At 38.9% G+C, this 18,472-nt stretch overlaps 1 protein-coding gene across 7 annotated transcripts in view; it reads right to left on the reverse strand.

Annotated features, from left to right (window-relative positions):
• LOC124544845 (serine/arginine repetitive matrix protein 1) overlaps window positions 1-18,472 on the reverse strand; it is a 145,038-nt gene that overhangs the window by 56,083 nt on the left and 70,483 nt on the right. For all 7 annotated transcript variants that reach the window (XM_047123556.1, XM_047123554.1, XM_047123555.1 and 4 more), the window contains one exon: window positions 6,353-6,567. In XM_047123556.1, the coding sequence (XP_046979512.1) occupies window positions 6,353-6,567 (215 nt within the window). The remainder of the gene's footprint in view (window positions 1-6,352; window positions 6,568-18,472) is intronic.

Genomic DNA, 18,472 nt, shown 5'->3' on the forward strand with positions numbered 1-18,472 from the left:
AAAGTCAGATTGCATTGCGCTAAAAACATTGTATGTCAGTTTACTGTTGATCAGAATAGGTGAAGAGCGAAATGTCTGAGTACGTTCAGTTCTGCTCAGCTGTTTGAAAATCAAATAATGAAAGAGGTTTTTCTGCATAGTAATTCACTAAGTTTTCTAAGGGGATGTTTCAACTCTTATGCCCAGATATCAGGATATAGAGTAACAGTTATGAAGTTTACTTAAGTATACAACAACTTCTGATGGGTTGACTGTCCTTGTAGAGCCCATGTTTGAGATGAACAGGCACATCAAGATCAGATCTTGTTAAAGGTTTTGGAACATTACAGATTTAGTAAAGTTATCTTTCAGTAATTCATCTTGGACTGAAACCAGAGCCTTCAGTGTGTCAAGGAATAGCCTAATCGCATGAACCTCATTGGGGCAAGTTTTTGTTTTAAGGCCCAGAAACAGACACGATCCAGTATCTAGACACTGAAAGGAAAGCCTATGTCATTAATGTTACAATGCTATTAGGCTATCAGATTACTACTGTAAAGTAAGCAACTGTAGGCCTGAACTGCACACAGCCATATAATTACAGCTTGTACTTTTAGTCGCCAAAAACACCAGGACGTTGGGGGACCTGTGGGATCGCACATTGAAAAGACTGAATTTGTTGCATACAAAATGGATGTCTGACACTCCACACTGATTTATGAAGAATCGTATGATTAGTTGGAATATGGCTTTTGTCACAAAGCAGCCCTCCACTGCCGTACTTAGAGTACAACATGATAACATTATTTTCATGATTTTATGATGTTCAACACATTATACAGCAATGCCATATATGATGCACGGTTAATAATAATGACAGTGTTGAAGGAACCTAGGAATTTTTCATTACAAGCTACAAGTGAACCTTGCACAGGTCATGGAGATAAGCTTAAAATTAGTTTTTGAAATATGCAACTACAATACTTCATCCTCAACTAAAAGAATCACTTATTGCCGTCATTTTGAAGTACGTGTCATCTGCTTAGCAGAGGGTTCATCGAACCAGTTTCACACTATTTTTCTACCATTTCACTCTCAAACAGCACAAAAGAAGAATGAACACTGGAATCTTCCTCTGCTAGTTCTGATTTATTTTATTATGATGCTCATTTCTCTCTATATAAGTGGGCATCAACAGAATATTTCTACACTTTAAGGAGAAAACTGGTGATTGAAATTTCACAAAAACATCTTGTCTCAACAAAAGCTGCCTCTGTTTTAATCATTGTCACCCAAATTGGTGTATTATATCCATGGCACACTCGCCCCTATTTTGTGATAACACAGAATGAGCTGTCATTTCTTCTTTTTTAAAAAAAATTATTCCAATGTCCTCCACCAATCCTACTTTAGGTTGTATATCCCAACAAGGCTAAAATTTTCTGGATTTCCTGTTTAAAAAGGCATTTTTTCCTGGATGAAGATAAGCTGTAAGCTCGGTGAAAGTACATTTTTTCCTTGTTAAGCAACAATATGTTTTCCATCAGAGCTGAAATACTCATCAAGCATTTCAATTGTTAAGGTTTTATACATTTGCATAGAACTACCTCGTACTTTAAGATACGAAACCCAGCGAAAAAACAATGCACTCTGGATAGATCTTAGATGCACCGCAACATGTAGACTGCATACTTTGTATTTAAAAATTGTAAACATGAATTCCAGCAAATACTGCATAGCAGCTTCCAAAGTACTGAAATTAAGATTGTGATGTGCTTTTTTCAGCCAACTGTACAACTGTAGTTCATGTTATGGGATCTCGCCACTGACAGCAGCGTAGACATGCAATGTAGTCAGCCAACAGTAACATCACTGTTTAGTGGTGCGAGCACACTAACAGGAAACGTTCATGGTTAAAATTAATATACATACAGTATAGCTACAAGAAAAGCTAAGCTTTAACATTTAATAATGGTGGTCAAAAATTTTTTGCTGTGTTTTTCTTGATGGTGTGGTTCGCAGGACCTTAAAGAGCACAGCTTAAGTTCCAGCAGCTGTAAATTTCACTGCTATGCACTGAACATTTTGTGGATTACCTGGATGAATCCATGTTCCATTGAGCACTTTAACTTTCCATAGAAAAGCCATTTCTGTGTGAAATTGCACTCACCTTGCACTTTTTTTTAAAAAAAAAAAGAATAATTGTACTTTTTGCCATTGTTATTGTATAATTTGTTATCTATGAAAGAACTAAAATACCACACATTTTTTAAAAATGTGGCTGATCCTCAAGGAGTTAAGCTGGAATGAGAGTCAAATGTTCAATGATTTAAGGAATTTACCACACATTCTCACATGTAGCAAAATTCATTTCGTATGAATAATAGAAATTTATTTTGAAAGTAACACTTCGCATACCACCATTCAAAATGTATTTTTAACGACCCATTACAAATGTAAATAGTTGTGACGTCACTTTCATCTATACCCGGGCCGCTGAAACATTGCACTTGACGTTTGCGTATGAAGTTGGCAGCGTAACAGAGTAACAAGTGAAGAACGATAGGCGCTAGGCGTTCAGCGTGGGGCGCCAGCCAATCACAGCGCAGTGAGCACAGCTGTTACTCACGTGCTGTGACGTCAAAGTTCCCGCGTTGCCGGCTTTGTTTAGTGGATGTGTATACAACGTGAATTGTATGTTGTTTACCGTGTGCTTTCGTTGTACTGTGTGCTATATCGTTGTGACTTTTGTTACGTTGTGAGTGTACATACTTGGAAAATGCCACCGAAAAGACTTCGTTCACCTAGTGACAATCCTTTGCGTCGAGGGGTGCCGCTAAACAGCCAGGCACTGGAGTTACTACGCAGAACTCGTGAGTTTTACGAGCAGGAGAAAAACTACGTAAGCACTCATGGACAGCCATCAATTCCTGCCGACAAAGTGGTGGAACGTACGTCGAAAACTCTTGGTGTTAGTGCAAGAACCGTAGTAAGTAAGGGAGTATTACTACAAAACTTGGAAGATACTGAAGTGAGCCGTAGTGATTCCGAGCTGTCTGGATCAAATAATACATTTTTATCAACCCCGGGAAAGAAGAAAAAGCGGCCTAGTCCTATCACAGATTCAGATTCTTTCCAGACAGATGCAATTCGTAGGCATGTTTATGCTTACTACAGCAGAAAAGAGTATCCGACTGTAGCCAAGTTATTAATCTCTTTAAAAGAAAGTGAACTCTTCAGGGGTGGTAAAACATCACTAAAAATTGTGCTAAAAAACATGGGTTTCCGTTACAAAACGCTAGACGGACGCAAAGTACTGTTAGAGAGGGCACATATTGTTACCGCTCGTAGCATTTTCTTGCACAAAATTGTGGGCAGAGACATTCATTCCATAATTTGGCTAGACGAAACGTGGGTTAATGCCGGGGAAGCTGTGAATAAATGTTGGACGGATAACACACCCAGCAGTAGCGGCCATCAGCCGACGGGAAGAGGAGCTAGATTAATTGTGGTCCATGCAGGCTCCTCCAGTGGTTTTGTCCCTGACGCACTTTTAGTTTTTAGATAAAAAAAGACTGGTGATTACCATGAAGATATGGATCACACACGATTTGTTGAGTGGTTCAGGAACCTTTTAAAACAATTTCCTGTCCCTACAACAATTGTAATGGACAATGCGCCATATCATTCGGTGATACAGAACAAAGCCCCAACCACAAATGATCGAAAAGAAGTTATGGTGCAGTGGTTACAGGCTCGAAATATTGCAGCGGATATGAGTATGACAAAGGTTCTGTTATATTCTCTTGTTAAAGAAAATAAGCCTACGACACCTACATATGTAGTAGACGAAATTGCCAAGGAGCAGGGTCATACTGTAATAAGGCTGCCACCATATCACTGCCATTTCAACCCTATTGAGTTAATATGGAGTGATGTAAAAATGTATGTAAGGAACAACAACAAGTCCTTTACAATAACAGAGGTGGAAAAGCTGTTGCGTGAAGCTCTTGTGACTGTGGATGCAGCCTCATGGAGAAAAAAAGTAGAGCACGTCGAGAAGCTTATACGAGCAGCCCAGACAATAGAAGGCATTATCAGTGCCCATGAACAATTAATGATTTGTCTTGCTGATGACGACGATGAAGACGGTTTTGGCGATGAGTCGGACAACAGTGACGATGGCGAGCTGGATGGAATTGCGCCATTATCGCTGTAAATTGGTGAGTGAAGAATTACTAATATTGGTTATTTATTGCAATCTCGGTTATTATTTATTTTGTAAGCTACGTACATTATTGATTTTAAAGTACCAGTCGTCAGATGCTTGTTTTTTTTTTGTATTTCTTTGCTCCGTTATCGAAAGGGTGCGCATTGTTATGCTTTTATATGCATTATTATACGGTTGCTTACTTCCTGTCATTGTAGTACAACTAAAAACGAGTTTTTATATACACTGTAATTGCTCAATCGCTTGCATTTACGAGACGGGACGGAAAACTGTATCGTCTGCTGTGTGTATAGAGGCTGCTGTTGCAACATCGCTATTACAGTATAGCCAACCTAACTAGACAAAAAGCGAACTGTCAAGTGCAATGTTTCGCCGGCGGGGGTATAAAGTAGTTTGTTTTTACGAAGTATTGCGTTGTCTCATCCTAAAGCCAAGACACAATGTGCTGCTGGCAGACACTTGTGTGGAATTGTATTTCGTCATCATAAATGGTGCATTTTCTTCGCAATTAAAATTTTATTATGGTGTTATTTTCTCATTTATGTTTTATTGCTGCAGTAGCAGGCTAAAGTAAAATTCTCTGTTAGAGTATCAGTTGTTACCAGTCAGAATTACAAAAATTTATCTGGAACTAAAACAATGAAAAATTCCCGTAATTCTAAAAAATTACCGGGTCTTAGGAAAAAATTCCCAGGTTTTTCCTGGCTTTCATGGTTGACCGAAGGTGTATAAATCCTGCATTTGGTGCAAATCCCCTACTGCGCATCAATACTCCAGAAGAGCAAGGACAAGCGTCACCTGTGAATGTTGAACTGTTAATATCAGACCGCATGGTCCTGCATACAGCTGTTGTAACACAACATGCAAGGCTCCACTAATACGGCTGCTGGTTACTAATGTACCTTGGAATGCAATACCAGTATGTCCTTACAATTGTTTCAATAAAATTTCAGTGTCCTATGACCACTCATTTTTCATGAGGGCCCTCTCAAGGAGCTAAAGTTTAATTATAATTATGCTGTACAATTGATGAATCCACATCCAATTAATGAATCATATCACTAGGAAAACTCAGTTTTAATCCAGTTCTACGATAAAACTTAAATTACAAATTATGAGACAGTAGTTAAAACTGACAAAAATGGGAGGAAAAATATAAATAGTGAAAGACATTGACATTGACTATGCTCTACAGTCAGTCTAAAATGGCATACATGTAAGAAAAAATAAATGTATTACTATCATGAACACTCATTGGAATACATGCAATTATTTACTGCACCAAAAATCATTCCCTTTAGAATATTTTACATTTGCCATATTAGAAAATAAAGGGTGAAAGTATTTTTTTGTACAGAGAAATGAAATAGCATTTCCTTAAAAGTATTCTTTCTTTTACATAACCGATTCAAAGCGCAAATTTAAATTAAACATTCTGAGAACATTAGCATCAACTGGGAAAGCACTAGATTAACTATTAAGGATGGTGCTGGAATTCTTCAATGGTGTCATAAGAAAAACAACCTTGCACCACTGATCTGAAGTCACTTAAGAAGACCCGCAAAGAAAATTTAAACTGGATGCCATCCAAATAACAGACCAGTGTGTAAACCACTGTACCACATCACTCACTCACTGAAGTGTCATTAAGCGACAATCATCCCTATCTGTGAGCAAATAAGGTATTAAAGTAAAACCTACAAAGTGAATAACTATCAATTCAAAATTACACATGAATTAATCTATAAGTTATTAAAACACATTTAAGTATACTCTCAAAAATTGAGATGCCACTATTATTTCTTTTAATATTAGTTTGTAATGAACCAGCAGTACGAAGTTAAATTCAAACCGACACTATACTTCTTGTTTTAGATACTTATTCAGCTAATGTAACCCTCATAAGCGATTTTATTATCTACTTTCAAGCACAAAAAACAAGCCATAAACACCACAACTCTATGTTTTTATGTAAAGTCATAGATAATAAACAATAATGCTAGGAGAGTGAAAGAGAGACAAGTCTGCATACATAAAGTAGAGAGAGAGAGAGAGAGAGAGAGAGAGAGAGAGAGAGAGAGAGAGAGAGAGACTTCTAAAAAAAAATCCTCCCATCTTCTAGCCACTAAATACCACACTTACCTGCATTTTTGTCTGACTGGTCCGAAGATGAAGACAAGCTACGACTTGAAACTGAACTTCTAGAATGTTTGCTAGGGGAACGAGATGCACGACCATCAGATCCTTCACCAAAATCACCACCTCTGTCAGAGGCCGATGAACTGCCACGTGAGCGTGAGCGGGAACGGGATCGCGATCGTGACCGAGACCGAGATTCTGACTTCTGTGGTGGCAGCCTGTATTAACAAGACAATATTAACTATGTATTTTTCTGTAAGTGTGCAATTCAATGTATAACAGATACTTCAAGAAGTGCCACGAAAATGGAATTTCAGCAGCTCCTGCCAACAGTCACTAGCCTTGGTAATGTTAATTTTATTAATGTCTAACATGTTAACAAAAAAGGTAATTGCATTTCCGAAATTACAAAAACTTCACTTCTTAAAAGTGACTGTAATACACGTTGTTACATATACAAATCAAAACGAGATATTTTTAACAATAAATGAAGAAACGTAATTCATATTTCGGGAAACTGAGTCTGTAACAGGTAAAAAATAGAAAAGATTTTCCTTTTCTGCCGTACTGCAACCAGGCAACTGAAAGAACTAGTAATTTACTTTTGGAAAACGTAAACCAAACCAAGAACAACTGATTCGGAACAGTCCAAGATGGTTTAGATGAGTTAAATAAAACATGCAACAATTTGGAAACAGAGAAGAGCATTTTGAAGAACAGAGACAAGAGTTTTAAAACAAAAAATGAGTAACAGAGGGCTGACAGGTGGGAAAGAATGAAGTTTTGGAAGCACAAGAGTAAACTGAAAAGCCAAATTTCTACTTGGAAACTTAAAGTGTATCTGGACTGTTTCATGTGCTCCATTCTTCTGTTGTTTTGACACATAAATAACCCCGTTCTACATAAAACAGAACATCAATGGTGAAGCAACAAAGGCAACAGTTGTGTCTCCACACTGATGAAATATCTGATTAACTTCTCATGAAACAGCACTGTTACCAATACTCTAACTGAACAAAACACTAGACAGGAGTGTTGCTTTCTTGTGAGTATTGCCGACTTCTACATAATATGATATTTCACATTATTTCCAAAAGTAACAATGGTTCAAAGCCAATTAGTTTTTAATATGGTGAATACCTGGTACCAGCATGAACCACAAATTAAGGCAACACTGACTGCGAAGGAAGTGACAATGAGAGTGACAACTAAAGAAGAGGAGGAGGAGGAGGAGATCCATAATAGGCAAAGATATGCATCTGATGATAAGGCACTGCTGTGCAGAAGTAAAACTGTGGCTAGTGTTAGCTGCAAAACCTGAAGTGACAGGGCTAGAATCTGTCACTAGGAAAGAAACATGGGTGGTGACATACCCAGCTGGACTGAAAGATGGATAAGATCTTACAGTTACTCTAACATGGCAAGCTAAACCATTGTAACAACTATGCGGTAAGAACTGAAATAACATATCTGACCATACAAATGAACTAGACCATAGCAACTGATGCATTAATGTGTGAAGTATGTAGAAGTGTTGATGGCTTTAATTTCTAAGACACAATTATGAGCTGCCACAGAAATGCCACAGAGTTATGAATGCTTAGGCTGGTACAGCTACTGCAGTAAATCATTAAACAGCACCTGTTTCAACAAATATGTATGTAGTGGCATACTTGTTTCTGGTTGAAACAGTAATAAGTAATACAAGCTGCTATGGCATGGTGAATTATTAATTTGTTTCTATATATCTTTGAAATAATAATATTATGAAAAGGAAAGTTGCTACACACCATATAGCACAGATGCTGAGTCACAGATAGACACAACAAAAAGACTGTCACAAATAAGTAAAGCTTTTGGCGATTAAGGCCTTCGTCAACAACACCACACACACACACACACACACACACACACACACACACAAAAACCTGCAGGCTCAGTCAACCGAACTGTGATCAGCAGCACCAGTGGATGACAGGAGTGGAGACTGGATGGGGGTAAGGAGGAGACTGGGGCAGGGAGGGGGAGGGATAGTATGGTGGGGGGGGGGCAGACAGTGAAGTGCTGCAGTTTAGATGGAGGGCAGGGGAGAGGGGGGGGGGGGGGGGGGAGTAGCGGAAAAGAAGAGAAGTGAAAAGACTGAGTGTGACGGTGGAATGACGGATGAGTAGTGCTGGGATGGGAACAGGGAAACGGCTGGATTGGTGAGGAAAGTGACTAACGAAGGTTGAGGCCAGGAGGGTTGCGGGATCATAGAATGTATTGCAGGGCGAGTTCCCACCTGTGGCATTCAGTAAAGCTAGTGTTGGTGGGGAGGATCCATATGGCACAGGTTGTGAAGCAGTCACAGAAATGAAGAACATCATGTTTGGCGGCGTGTTCAGCCACAGGGTGGTCCACTAGTTTCTTGGCCACAGTTAGTTGGTGGCCATTCATGTGAACAAACAGCTTGTTGGTTGTCATGCCCACATAGAATGTGGCACAATGGTTGCTGCTTAGCTTGTAGATCACCTGCCTTTGATAGGATAGGTGAGGTTCGTGACCAGATTGAAATAGGTGGTGGTGGGAGGATGTATGGGACAGGTCTTGCATCTAGGTATATTACAGGGGTATGAGCCACGGGCTAAGGGGTTGGGAGCAGGGGTAGTGTAAGGATGGACGAGTATATTGTGTAGGCTCGGCAGACATCAGAATACCACTGTGGGACAGGTGGGAAGAACAGAGGGCAGGTGGTCATTTCTCATTTCAGGGCATGACAAAAGATAGTTGAAACCCTGACGGAGTATGTAATTCAGTTCCTCCAGATTCCTGGGTGGTACTGAGTTACAGGGGGAATGCTCCTCTGTGGCCAGACTTTGGGACTTGGTAGGAGACTGGAAAGATAAGGCACGGGAGATTTGTTTTGCACAAGGTTGGGAGAACAATTATGGTCTGTGAAGGCTTCATTCAGACCTTTGGAACATTTCAAGAGGGACCGTTTGTCACTGCAAATGCGACAACCATGGGTGGCTGGGCTGTACGGAAGGGACTTCTTGATATGGAACAGGTGGCAGCTGTCGAAGTGGAGGTATTGCTGGTAGATAGTAGATTTGATATGGATGGAGGTACTGGTGTAGCTATCTTCGTGGTGGAGGTCAACATCTAGGAAGATGACTTGTTGGGTTCAGTAGCACTAGGTGAAGCAAATGGGGGAGAAGTAGTTGAGGTTCTGGAGGAACGTGGGATAGAGTGTCTTCACCATCAATACAGATCACAAAGATGTCATCAATGAATCTGAACCAGATGAGGTATTTAGGATTCTGGGTTTTTTGGAAGGATTCCTCAAGATGGCCCGTGAATAGGTTGGCATAGGATGGTACCATGTGGATACCCATAGCTGTACCACGGATCTGTTCGTAGGTAATGCCTTCAAAGGAAAAGTTATTGTGGATGAGGATATAGTTGGTCATGGCGACTAGGAATGAGGTTATTGGTTTGGAATCCATCGGGCATTGGGAAAGGTAGTGTTCAATAGCGGTAAGGCCATGGGCATTTGGAATGTTAGTACAAAGGGAGGTGGCATCAATAGTGACGAGCAGGGCACCATGTGGTAAAGGGACAGGAATTGTGGAGAGTCGGTGGAGGAAATGGTTGGTATCTTTTACACAGGAGCACTTTGTCGATCGTATCTACAAGTTTTCTATCTTTATGAATGTTTCTTTCTTCTCATCAAACTGTTCCATACTACTTCTATGAAACCTCATTGCCAACAGTCTGAATCTTGTTGGGATTTCATCATCAATAGAACTGGTGCACACCGAACACCTACTCAACACTTCTCCAGTAGTCAATATCATCACACCTATCTTATCACCAAACTACACTTTCTGACAAACAGTGAAGCATCCCATAAGAGGAGGAGGAAATGAACTTAAGCTTGAGATGGTATGTGGTGTTCTTGTAGTGATTACGAAACCATATGAAACTAACAAAGAACTTGGCAGTATGAGCCCTATTATCAGTATGATGTTACAACCTTTTCTAGCCTGGATGCATGAACTGATTGTGATGGGAAGCCAAGCTGGCCTAAAACTGTTGTAAATGGCCCTTAATACCCTTTGTACTGGTACTGGGATAGAGTTGATGTCTGACTGGTACCATACATTATATTGGGGACCAAGCTGGGGATTTTGCTGGCCAGAGCAGTACCTCAAAACCACAAAAACAGTACATAGCAATATGTGCAATTCGTAGGAGGACATTATCCTGTTGAAAAATTGTACGATGATAGTGTTGTATGACAGGTAACACCTGAGGATGCAGGATGTGCATGACATACTGCTGTACCATCACAGCTTCCTCTGTCACTATCAGACATGGCAAGAAATCATCCACAACAGCTTCCCACACCATGACACCAGATGCAACACTGCTGTGCCTCTCCAAAACATTAGAACAATGAGTTCTCTGCCCAGCCACACTTGCTGATGATGGTCAGCTGGGGTTGTGCGGAACCGTGATTCATCACTGAAAACAATGCAACACCATTCATCAGCAACCCATCCTTCCCTGTCATGGAATCACTCCAAATGCTTGATAACAAGTATTGAACACAAAAAACACTAATAGACAGCTCATGTGTAATCAACCATAGTGTAGTTCCTGGGATCTGTGATTTTATGTACATTAATAGTAGTTGTTCAGGAAAAATATAACAAATTGATTATTTTGACCATTCATTTTTAAGTTATTAATCTTTAAACTTCTCAAAATTCAGTGATTTTTGTTATCGTAAAACCCCATATTAATGAACCCGCTTTTAAGGAAAACCCACTTTTAAGAAATACTTTCGTTGGTCCCGGTGATAACGCCATAAAAACAGTGTTCCCGAAATTTGGTTTTAATGAATCGCGCTTTCTTTTAGATCCCGCTTTTAAGGAATAAGTGCATTACAATTCGCAAATTAAAATACAGTCTGCAGCTGCACCTCTTGTTTTTGGACATTAAATCATAATGTTAGGCTTTGATCATTCGCATTCTTAAAATCTATGTCCGTGATAGCGTTCAGATATTGGTCTCGTATCGATAGTTGTGAAGTTATCGAGACTGGTGAATGTTAAACTGATCATTTGAAAACACAATTCTTCTGCACTACAGCACTCCAGCTGTCGTGTCTGACGCTATAAAGTGAAAGCATTAAATGTATACTGTAGTTGTGTAATGTACTTACAATAGTGTTTTCGTACGTGTAATATGGCCAGCAAATGAAGAAAACCGACAATACAGCAAGAAGCTAACAATTATTCAAGATTTTGAAGTGAATCGCAATACCTGTATGAAATTATGCTATGTTACAAAGAAGTACAATTTGGCACCATCACCTTTGTGCGGAATAATGAAAAATAAGGCGGCTTTATTAAATTTAGAAGCACACGGTTCATGTTCATCAAAAAGGAAGAATATTCATGAGTCGTCTCCCAAAGCCGTAGAAACTGCTCTTTTAGACTGGTTTCAGGGAATAAGAGCCACAAATATTCCCATAGGTGGCAATGTGTTGCGTGAGAAGGCGCGAGATATTGCACTGAGGATGGGATATGAGAACTTCAGTGCATCTAACGGCTGGCTAGATCATTTAAAAAAAAATGTCACAATCTCTCAACCCAAAATTTAAGTGGAGAAAGTGTGTCTGTGGACAATGAAAGCGTGGAGCATTGGAAAAGTTATACTTTGCCATGTCTGATTCAAGGGGATGATTCCAAAAATATTTTAATGCCAATGAGACTTGTGTATTTTATAACCTCCTTCCACCTCAAACACTTTCAATTAAGGGCAAAAAATGTCATGGGGAGCAAAAAAGTAAAGAGAGAATGACAGCATTATTGTGCGTGAACACTGACAGAAGTGGAAAGTTGCCACCTTTAAATATGGGTAAATTTAAAACTCCAACAGTATAGCACTTTTATTCATTATTGTGATATCTAATTCATTGAGTGCCATTAGCGAAATAAAATTTTCTCCTTTTAAATCAAGATACCAGTTGATGACTTTTGATGTGACCTAACATCCAAAATATCTTTGGGTGGGTGGTGGTGGTGGTGGTGGTGGTGGTGGTGGTGGTGGGGGGGGGGGGGGGGGGGGGAGGTATTATAAATATATCGAGTTCTTTTAAATATGCCAAGAAACATTTTCATGTTCACTGTATTTTTGTATGCATTACAAAGTTAATTTGTGATTATGGAGTAATTCTATGGCCTAAATAGCCTAGGTTCCAATTTTGATTCTGGAACACTTATCTAGTGTATTTTGATCTAAACCCTTAGTTGAGGAAAACCCTCTTTTAAGGAACTCTCTTTTTGGTCCCCTGAGATTCGTTAAAAAGGGGTTTTACTGTATGTTCTGGAACCTTGAGATGACCATATCTCAAAAACTATTTGACTTACAGACCTAAAATTTGTATCCCTTTATTATAATTTAATTATAATATTATAATATGTCTGCTTGTGTCTGTATATGTGCGGATTGATATGTGTGTGCGCGAGCGCGCGTATACTTGTCCCTTTTCCCCCCTAAGGTAAGTCTTTCCACTCCCGGGATTGGAATGACTCCTTACCCTCTCCCTTAAAACCCACATCCTTTCGTCTTGCCCTCTCTTTCCTGATGAAGCAACCGTGGGTTGCGAAAGCTTGAATTTTGTGTGTGTGTGTGTGTGTGTGTGTGTGTGTGTGTGTGTGTGTGTGTGTGTGTGTTTGTGTGTGTTTGTTAGCGTCTCTATCAACATATCAATGCTTTCGTTTGGTAAGTTACATTATCTTTGTTTTTTGATATATTTATCTCATGCGGAATGTTTCCCCTCTATTATATTCATATTATTAATTTGAGACACTTAAAGTAGTAAAGGAGTTTTGCTATTTGGGGAGCAAAATAACTGATGATGGTCGAAGTAGAGAGGATATAAAATGTAGACTGGCAGTTGCAAGGAAAGCGTTTCTGAAGAAGAGAAATTTGTTAACATCGAGTATAGATTTAATTGTCAGGAATTCGTTTCTGAAAGTATTTGTATGGAGTGTAGCCATGTATGGAAGTGAAACATGGACGGTAAATAGTTTGGACAAGAAGAGAATAGAAGCTTTCGAAATGTGGTGCTACAGAAGAATGCTGAAGATTAGATGGGTAGATCACATACCTAATAGAATTGGAGAGAAGAGAAATTTGTGTCACAACTTGACTAGAAGAAGAGATCGGTTGGTAGGCATATTCTGAGGCATCAAGGGATCACCAATTTAGTATTGGAGGGCAGTGTGGAGGGTAAAAATTGTAGAGGGAGACCAAGAGATCAATACACTAAGCAGATTCAGAAGGATGTAGGTTGCAGTAGGTACTGAGAGATGATGAAACTTGCACAGGATAGAGTAGCATGGAGAGCTGCATCAAACCAGTCTCTGGACTGAAGACCACCACAACAACAACAACAACAACAACAACAACAACAATTTGAACCCAACAATTACGTTTGTTATTATCCTTTTATTCAATTACTTATGAACTTTAAAATACGTGATACTATTTTTTTAATTATTGAAGTTCCAAAACATGGCTTTCTTTAAAGAAAATGTATGTCATCATACACTATTTGTTAATCTGTTTGCTGAATTTCATGATGGTATTCCAATGGGAACATACTGAAACCAAATTTTATTTTACTAGTAACTGCAGCCTGTAGCAGGTAATATGTAGAACTGGCACTTATTAAAAGTTGTAAGACAAATTTGAAATGTGGAAAGCATACAAGGCTTTCAAATAATTATCTTTTATTTTCTGACAATTTATTGCATTGTAACAATTCAGTGTGGCTACTCACACATGGGTAAAAAATTGAGAATTCCATGTATGGGAAGACGATATCATAAGAAGCTCCTGCGAAATTAACGGTGAGTGGTTGGGAGGAGGGCAAGGCCCTTGAGGATTTTCTTTCCTCTCAGCTGTAGTTCAAGTGCAGTTTTAAAACAGATAATTTAAATGGACCAATATTCAAATAAATAGCACAGTTTGAAACACTTAGGATTTTCAAATTTGATTTATAAAGCTCAACAGAATTACTTTACAAAGTTTGTTTAAAAAATACAGAATTCCCTGAGAATTTACAAAATTCCTGAAATTCCCTGTGATTTCACTGAGTTTTCCAAGTAAAATATAATTCCCTGACAGTTCCAGGTTTTCCAGATAATCGCCACCATGGAATTATTCATGTAAATTTAAATTCAGATTTGGGTTTCCTAAGTTAACTTTGAAAATATTTTAACCTATACCGCAAAATCACATGCTTAATAAAGACTCTAAAGAATTTACTTATTTGTACCTTTACTTTACAAATACAATAGTATTAATTAATATTATTGATTAAAACTGGTTTAGCTCTTATTACAGTGGAATCTTGGTGGTATGTACCATTACCACATTTTCCAACAAAGTACATCCAATTTGCCTGTCCTTCCTCCCCACTTAGCGTGTTCAGTTTTGGCTGTATCAGTACTGTTTGGCAATTGCAGCCACCCTCCACCCCACTGCTCATAGCCCACCAGTCAAGATTTTTACTGTGCAGTGCAGAAATTTACAAGTACACGATTTGTTCCCCCAATCAACTTTTTTGGTCATTGGCTGGGCTAACAGTTAAGCATTTTGTTTTGAGGATTGACAAAGATGAGCTGAGCAGGTATCCCAATATGGATTCTGGTACTCATTGAACTACTTTGGTTGTGTTGCTAAGTTGTGGCTTCTTTGGGTGATCCTGCAGCAATGCGAGGAGAATTTAAGGGCACGATAGCTCGTAGCTGGGCTGTCAGCTCAGGAGGGTGTTGGCTGGAGGTTGGGTGGGAGTTGGCAGCTGGATGAAGCCATGCTTGGAATCATGGCTTGTGCTGCGCTGCCCTGGTGGGCTGCTCCGTGTTCTGATGGCTGATGTTTACTTCGCGGGCAGTGCTTTCAACTATTGGAAAGTTGAGGTCTTACTCTATGCATGAGGTGACAAGGCCACATGCTACAGTTTGTTTTAGCAATATCCCTGCTGCCTTTGTGGACGTGGTGACCTAAATTGTCCACAACTGCCTCTGGCCTAATGTAAGAACTATTGTAAGCTAAATATTTGGAGCCCGTTAATGGTTAGTGGCAGTTTACGAGACAAACTTCTACTCTGGTACCATGAAGTGTCATTCACTGTTCTTTCCTGGCCACTCTACTGGCCATACTTTTGTCAATGCATTGAAGGTGGATTAGCATCCTGAATGTCACTAAGTCTAACACTTACTTGACTGTAATTCTTGCCTTGTATCATTGGTATGTGGATTTGTACATTTCAGTATTTTGTGTTCCTGAAGTTAAACATTCCCTCTCAAGTTTGATACTTGTGCTTTATTTCTGAGGTGTTTCGGAGGAGGCCTGTGAGATGTTTCACTCGCTATCTCATTTGCATTCATAGTGTATGTTTTAGGATACATACTGCCTCTGTACCACGTTCCCAAAAGCAGGAAGTAACACATTTTTGTAATTAGCAAGTGTAATGGTCTCTTCTGTCTATTTATAACAAGTCAAAATTTTATTTAATTGTAATTTGTGCTATTTGTGTGTATATTGGTAAACCTGAAAACCAACTTCACTGAATTTAAGTATTTCCCTCAGTTTTGTTTTTGTGGGGAAGAAAAAAGTCGACGACGACAACTTCTGATTGCATGTTCACATATCCCTAATGTACGGTTTGTCATTTGCTTACCATGTCAGTCTAATTTGTATTCCGTATGTTCTAGAATCTACGATATTGCAGTGCCCGTGTTATGCACGATTCTCCAAAGGAACACTGCTTCCAGCGGGCAAGTGACTTTCAAGTAAAATGTCTCCCCTGTACGGAAGTATACATAACAGATGTACATGTACTGGTTGTAGACACCGGGTTGACAGCAAATGGAAGTTTGGGTCTGGCCGTGGGTCATACTCAGACAGCCAAATCATAAGGCGACAGCTCGCGATAAGCAGGAAATCTGGGTTCATGTCCCTGCGCGGCCAAAATTTTCACTGTTGTCAATTCAATTACAAAGCTGAAAGTTCTCCATATTCACAGCCATGTGGGCTCCTGAAAGTGTGGCTGTTTTTCATAATTGAACAGCTTAAGTCCAATTACAGCATTTTGCTCTGTTCGCTTCAGGGACATGTGTCATTTACTTTTCTTTAGAATATTTTTATTAACATCCTTCTATGTCTGCTTCACAACTGTGTATAGCTTGTTTCTTTTTTTTTTTAATGGCTGATTGTTTTTGTACTAATTGTAAAACATTCTATTCCGCCTGCTTCACAGACGTGTGCAAAAGATTCTCTTTTGAAAACTTTGGATTAATGGTTTCACTGTCTGCTTCAGAGGTATGTACAGCACCTAAGCACCAGCTATCTGCTATTGTTTAGTATAGGAACTGCTCCTAAAATCATAAATCAGAATATAAAGATTTGCTTTCAGTTCGCCGATCTTTGTAATCAAATGTTTACCTCTTGTGGCAAATAAATTTTACTGTAATAAACAAATGTTTATATTTTATTTATACTCAGCACCTTACTACTTCCAGATCCTAGCTCCCTAGCAGTTAAGGAGGAGTGATGAACATATTAACTTACATGGAAAATACAATATTAGAATCAGCATGAGAAAGAGTCAACTACTGATATGCTTTTCAATGCTTTGTGAGGATGGGAGTACAAACAGAATCAATTTGTGGTATGGTGTACATCAGGCTAACAAGATGTATGATATAGTGATACTTTTGTTGAAATGTCAACCCTTATTCAACTACCAGTAGTGATTCACTAATGTAAAGACTTAAAATGGAAACCTTCGGCTGTTTCCGGAAGTGAAATAAAAATTGCAATTTCAGTGTACAATATTTTTCTTTTTGTACATCACATGCCAAATATGTATTTTTCACATTAGAGGTTACACTTTCGTGTCGCATAACTTTCCTGCATTCCAATGGCAGATGAGCACAGATCCAATATATCAGATTTAGCCAATATCACTTAACTTGCTTCTGGTACAAGTTCTTAAAAAGTCATATACTGAAGTATGATTTATTAAGACAGCATGAGAGACTGTGGTGTTATGATCGCATATTATCCCAAATATAGTACCCCAAATTCCACATTTTCACCAGTAAAAAAATTGTTGCCAAATGGTATTTTCAGTAGTACTTTATGTGGCTTGTAACCAGGGAGTTATATATTAGCAGTTTTGTTTTTCTTGTGACAAAGCTGTTTCTGAAAATATGCATATTTGCAAAGTAAGCTCTGTTTCTTGTTCGTATTCTTTCCCTTATAGCTTTTCCAATACTGTTATCATTTGTTATTAGGACTCCCACGTAGCTGAAAGAGGGCACTCCTTTGAAGCATTTCCCATTGATGTTTAGGTCTTTTGGCTTCTTCTGGCCTCGGATCGTGACATTACCATATATTTTGTTTTCTATTCATTTACTATGAGGCCAATTTTTAAGGCTTCTGTTTCCATTCCCTGGTATGTTTCTTGGAATGTACTGATATTTCTTCCTACTATAGCAATGTCATCAGCACATGCAATATCTGGCTAGTTTTCATAAATATGGTGTCTCTTTCGTTGATTTTATTTACTACACTATACAGGGCTATATTGAACAAGAGACACTGTCATCTTGCTTCATGCCTGAGAGTCAAAGCTTTCACTTGTTCTGCTAAGGACCTTTACTTTTGCATTTGTCTCTGTCATCATCATCATCATCATTCTCATTAGTCTTATTAGTTTAGCACATATACCCACTTCTTCTAGTACTCTGTATAGTTCTTGTCAATTTATGCCATCAAACACTTGTTTGAAGTCGATGGATAGGAAATGCAGATCTATATCATGTTCATGGAACTTTTCCATCATTAGTCATATCACAAATATTTGATCAGTTGTTCCTGTCAGGTTGAAAGCCACACTGATGTTCCCCTAGTATGTCTTCTGCGCACTTCTGTATCCCTTCATTTAATACGCGTGTGAAGGTCTTATAAGCTATGCTTAGGAGTGTTGTACCTCTATAGTTTTCACGTGCTGTTCTGTCCCCTTTCTTTCAAATGGGGATTATTTTTCCAGTTTAC

This window comes from Schistocerca americana, chromosome 8 (genome assembly GCF_021461395.2).
Source record: "Schistocerca americana isolate TAMUIC-IGC-003095 chromosome 8, iqSchAmer2.1, whole genome shotgun sequence".
NCBI classification, from domain to species: Eukaryota; Metazoa; Arthropoda; class Insecta; order Orthoptera; family Acrididae; genus Schistocerca; species Schistocerca americana.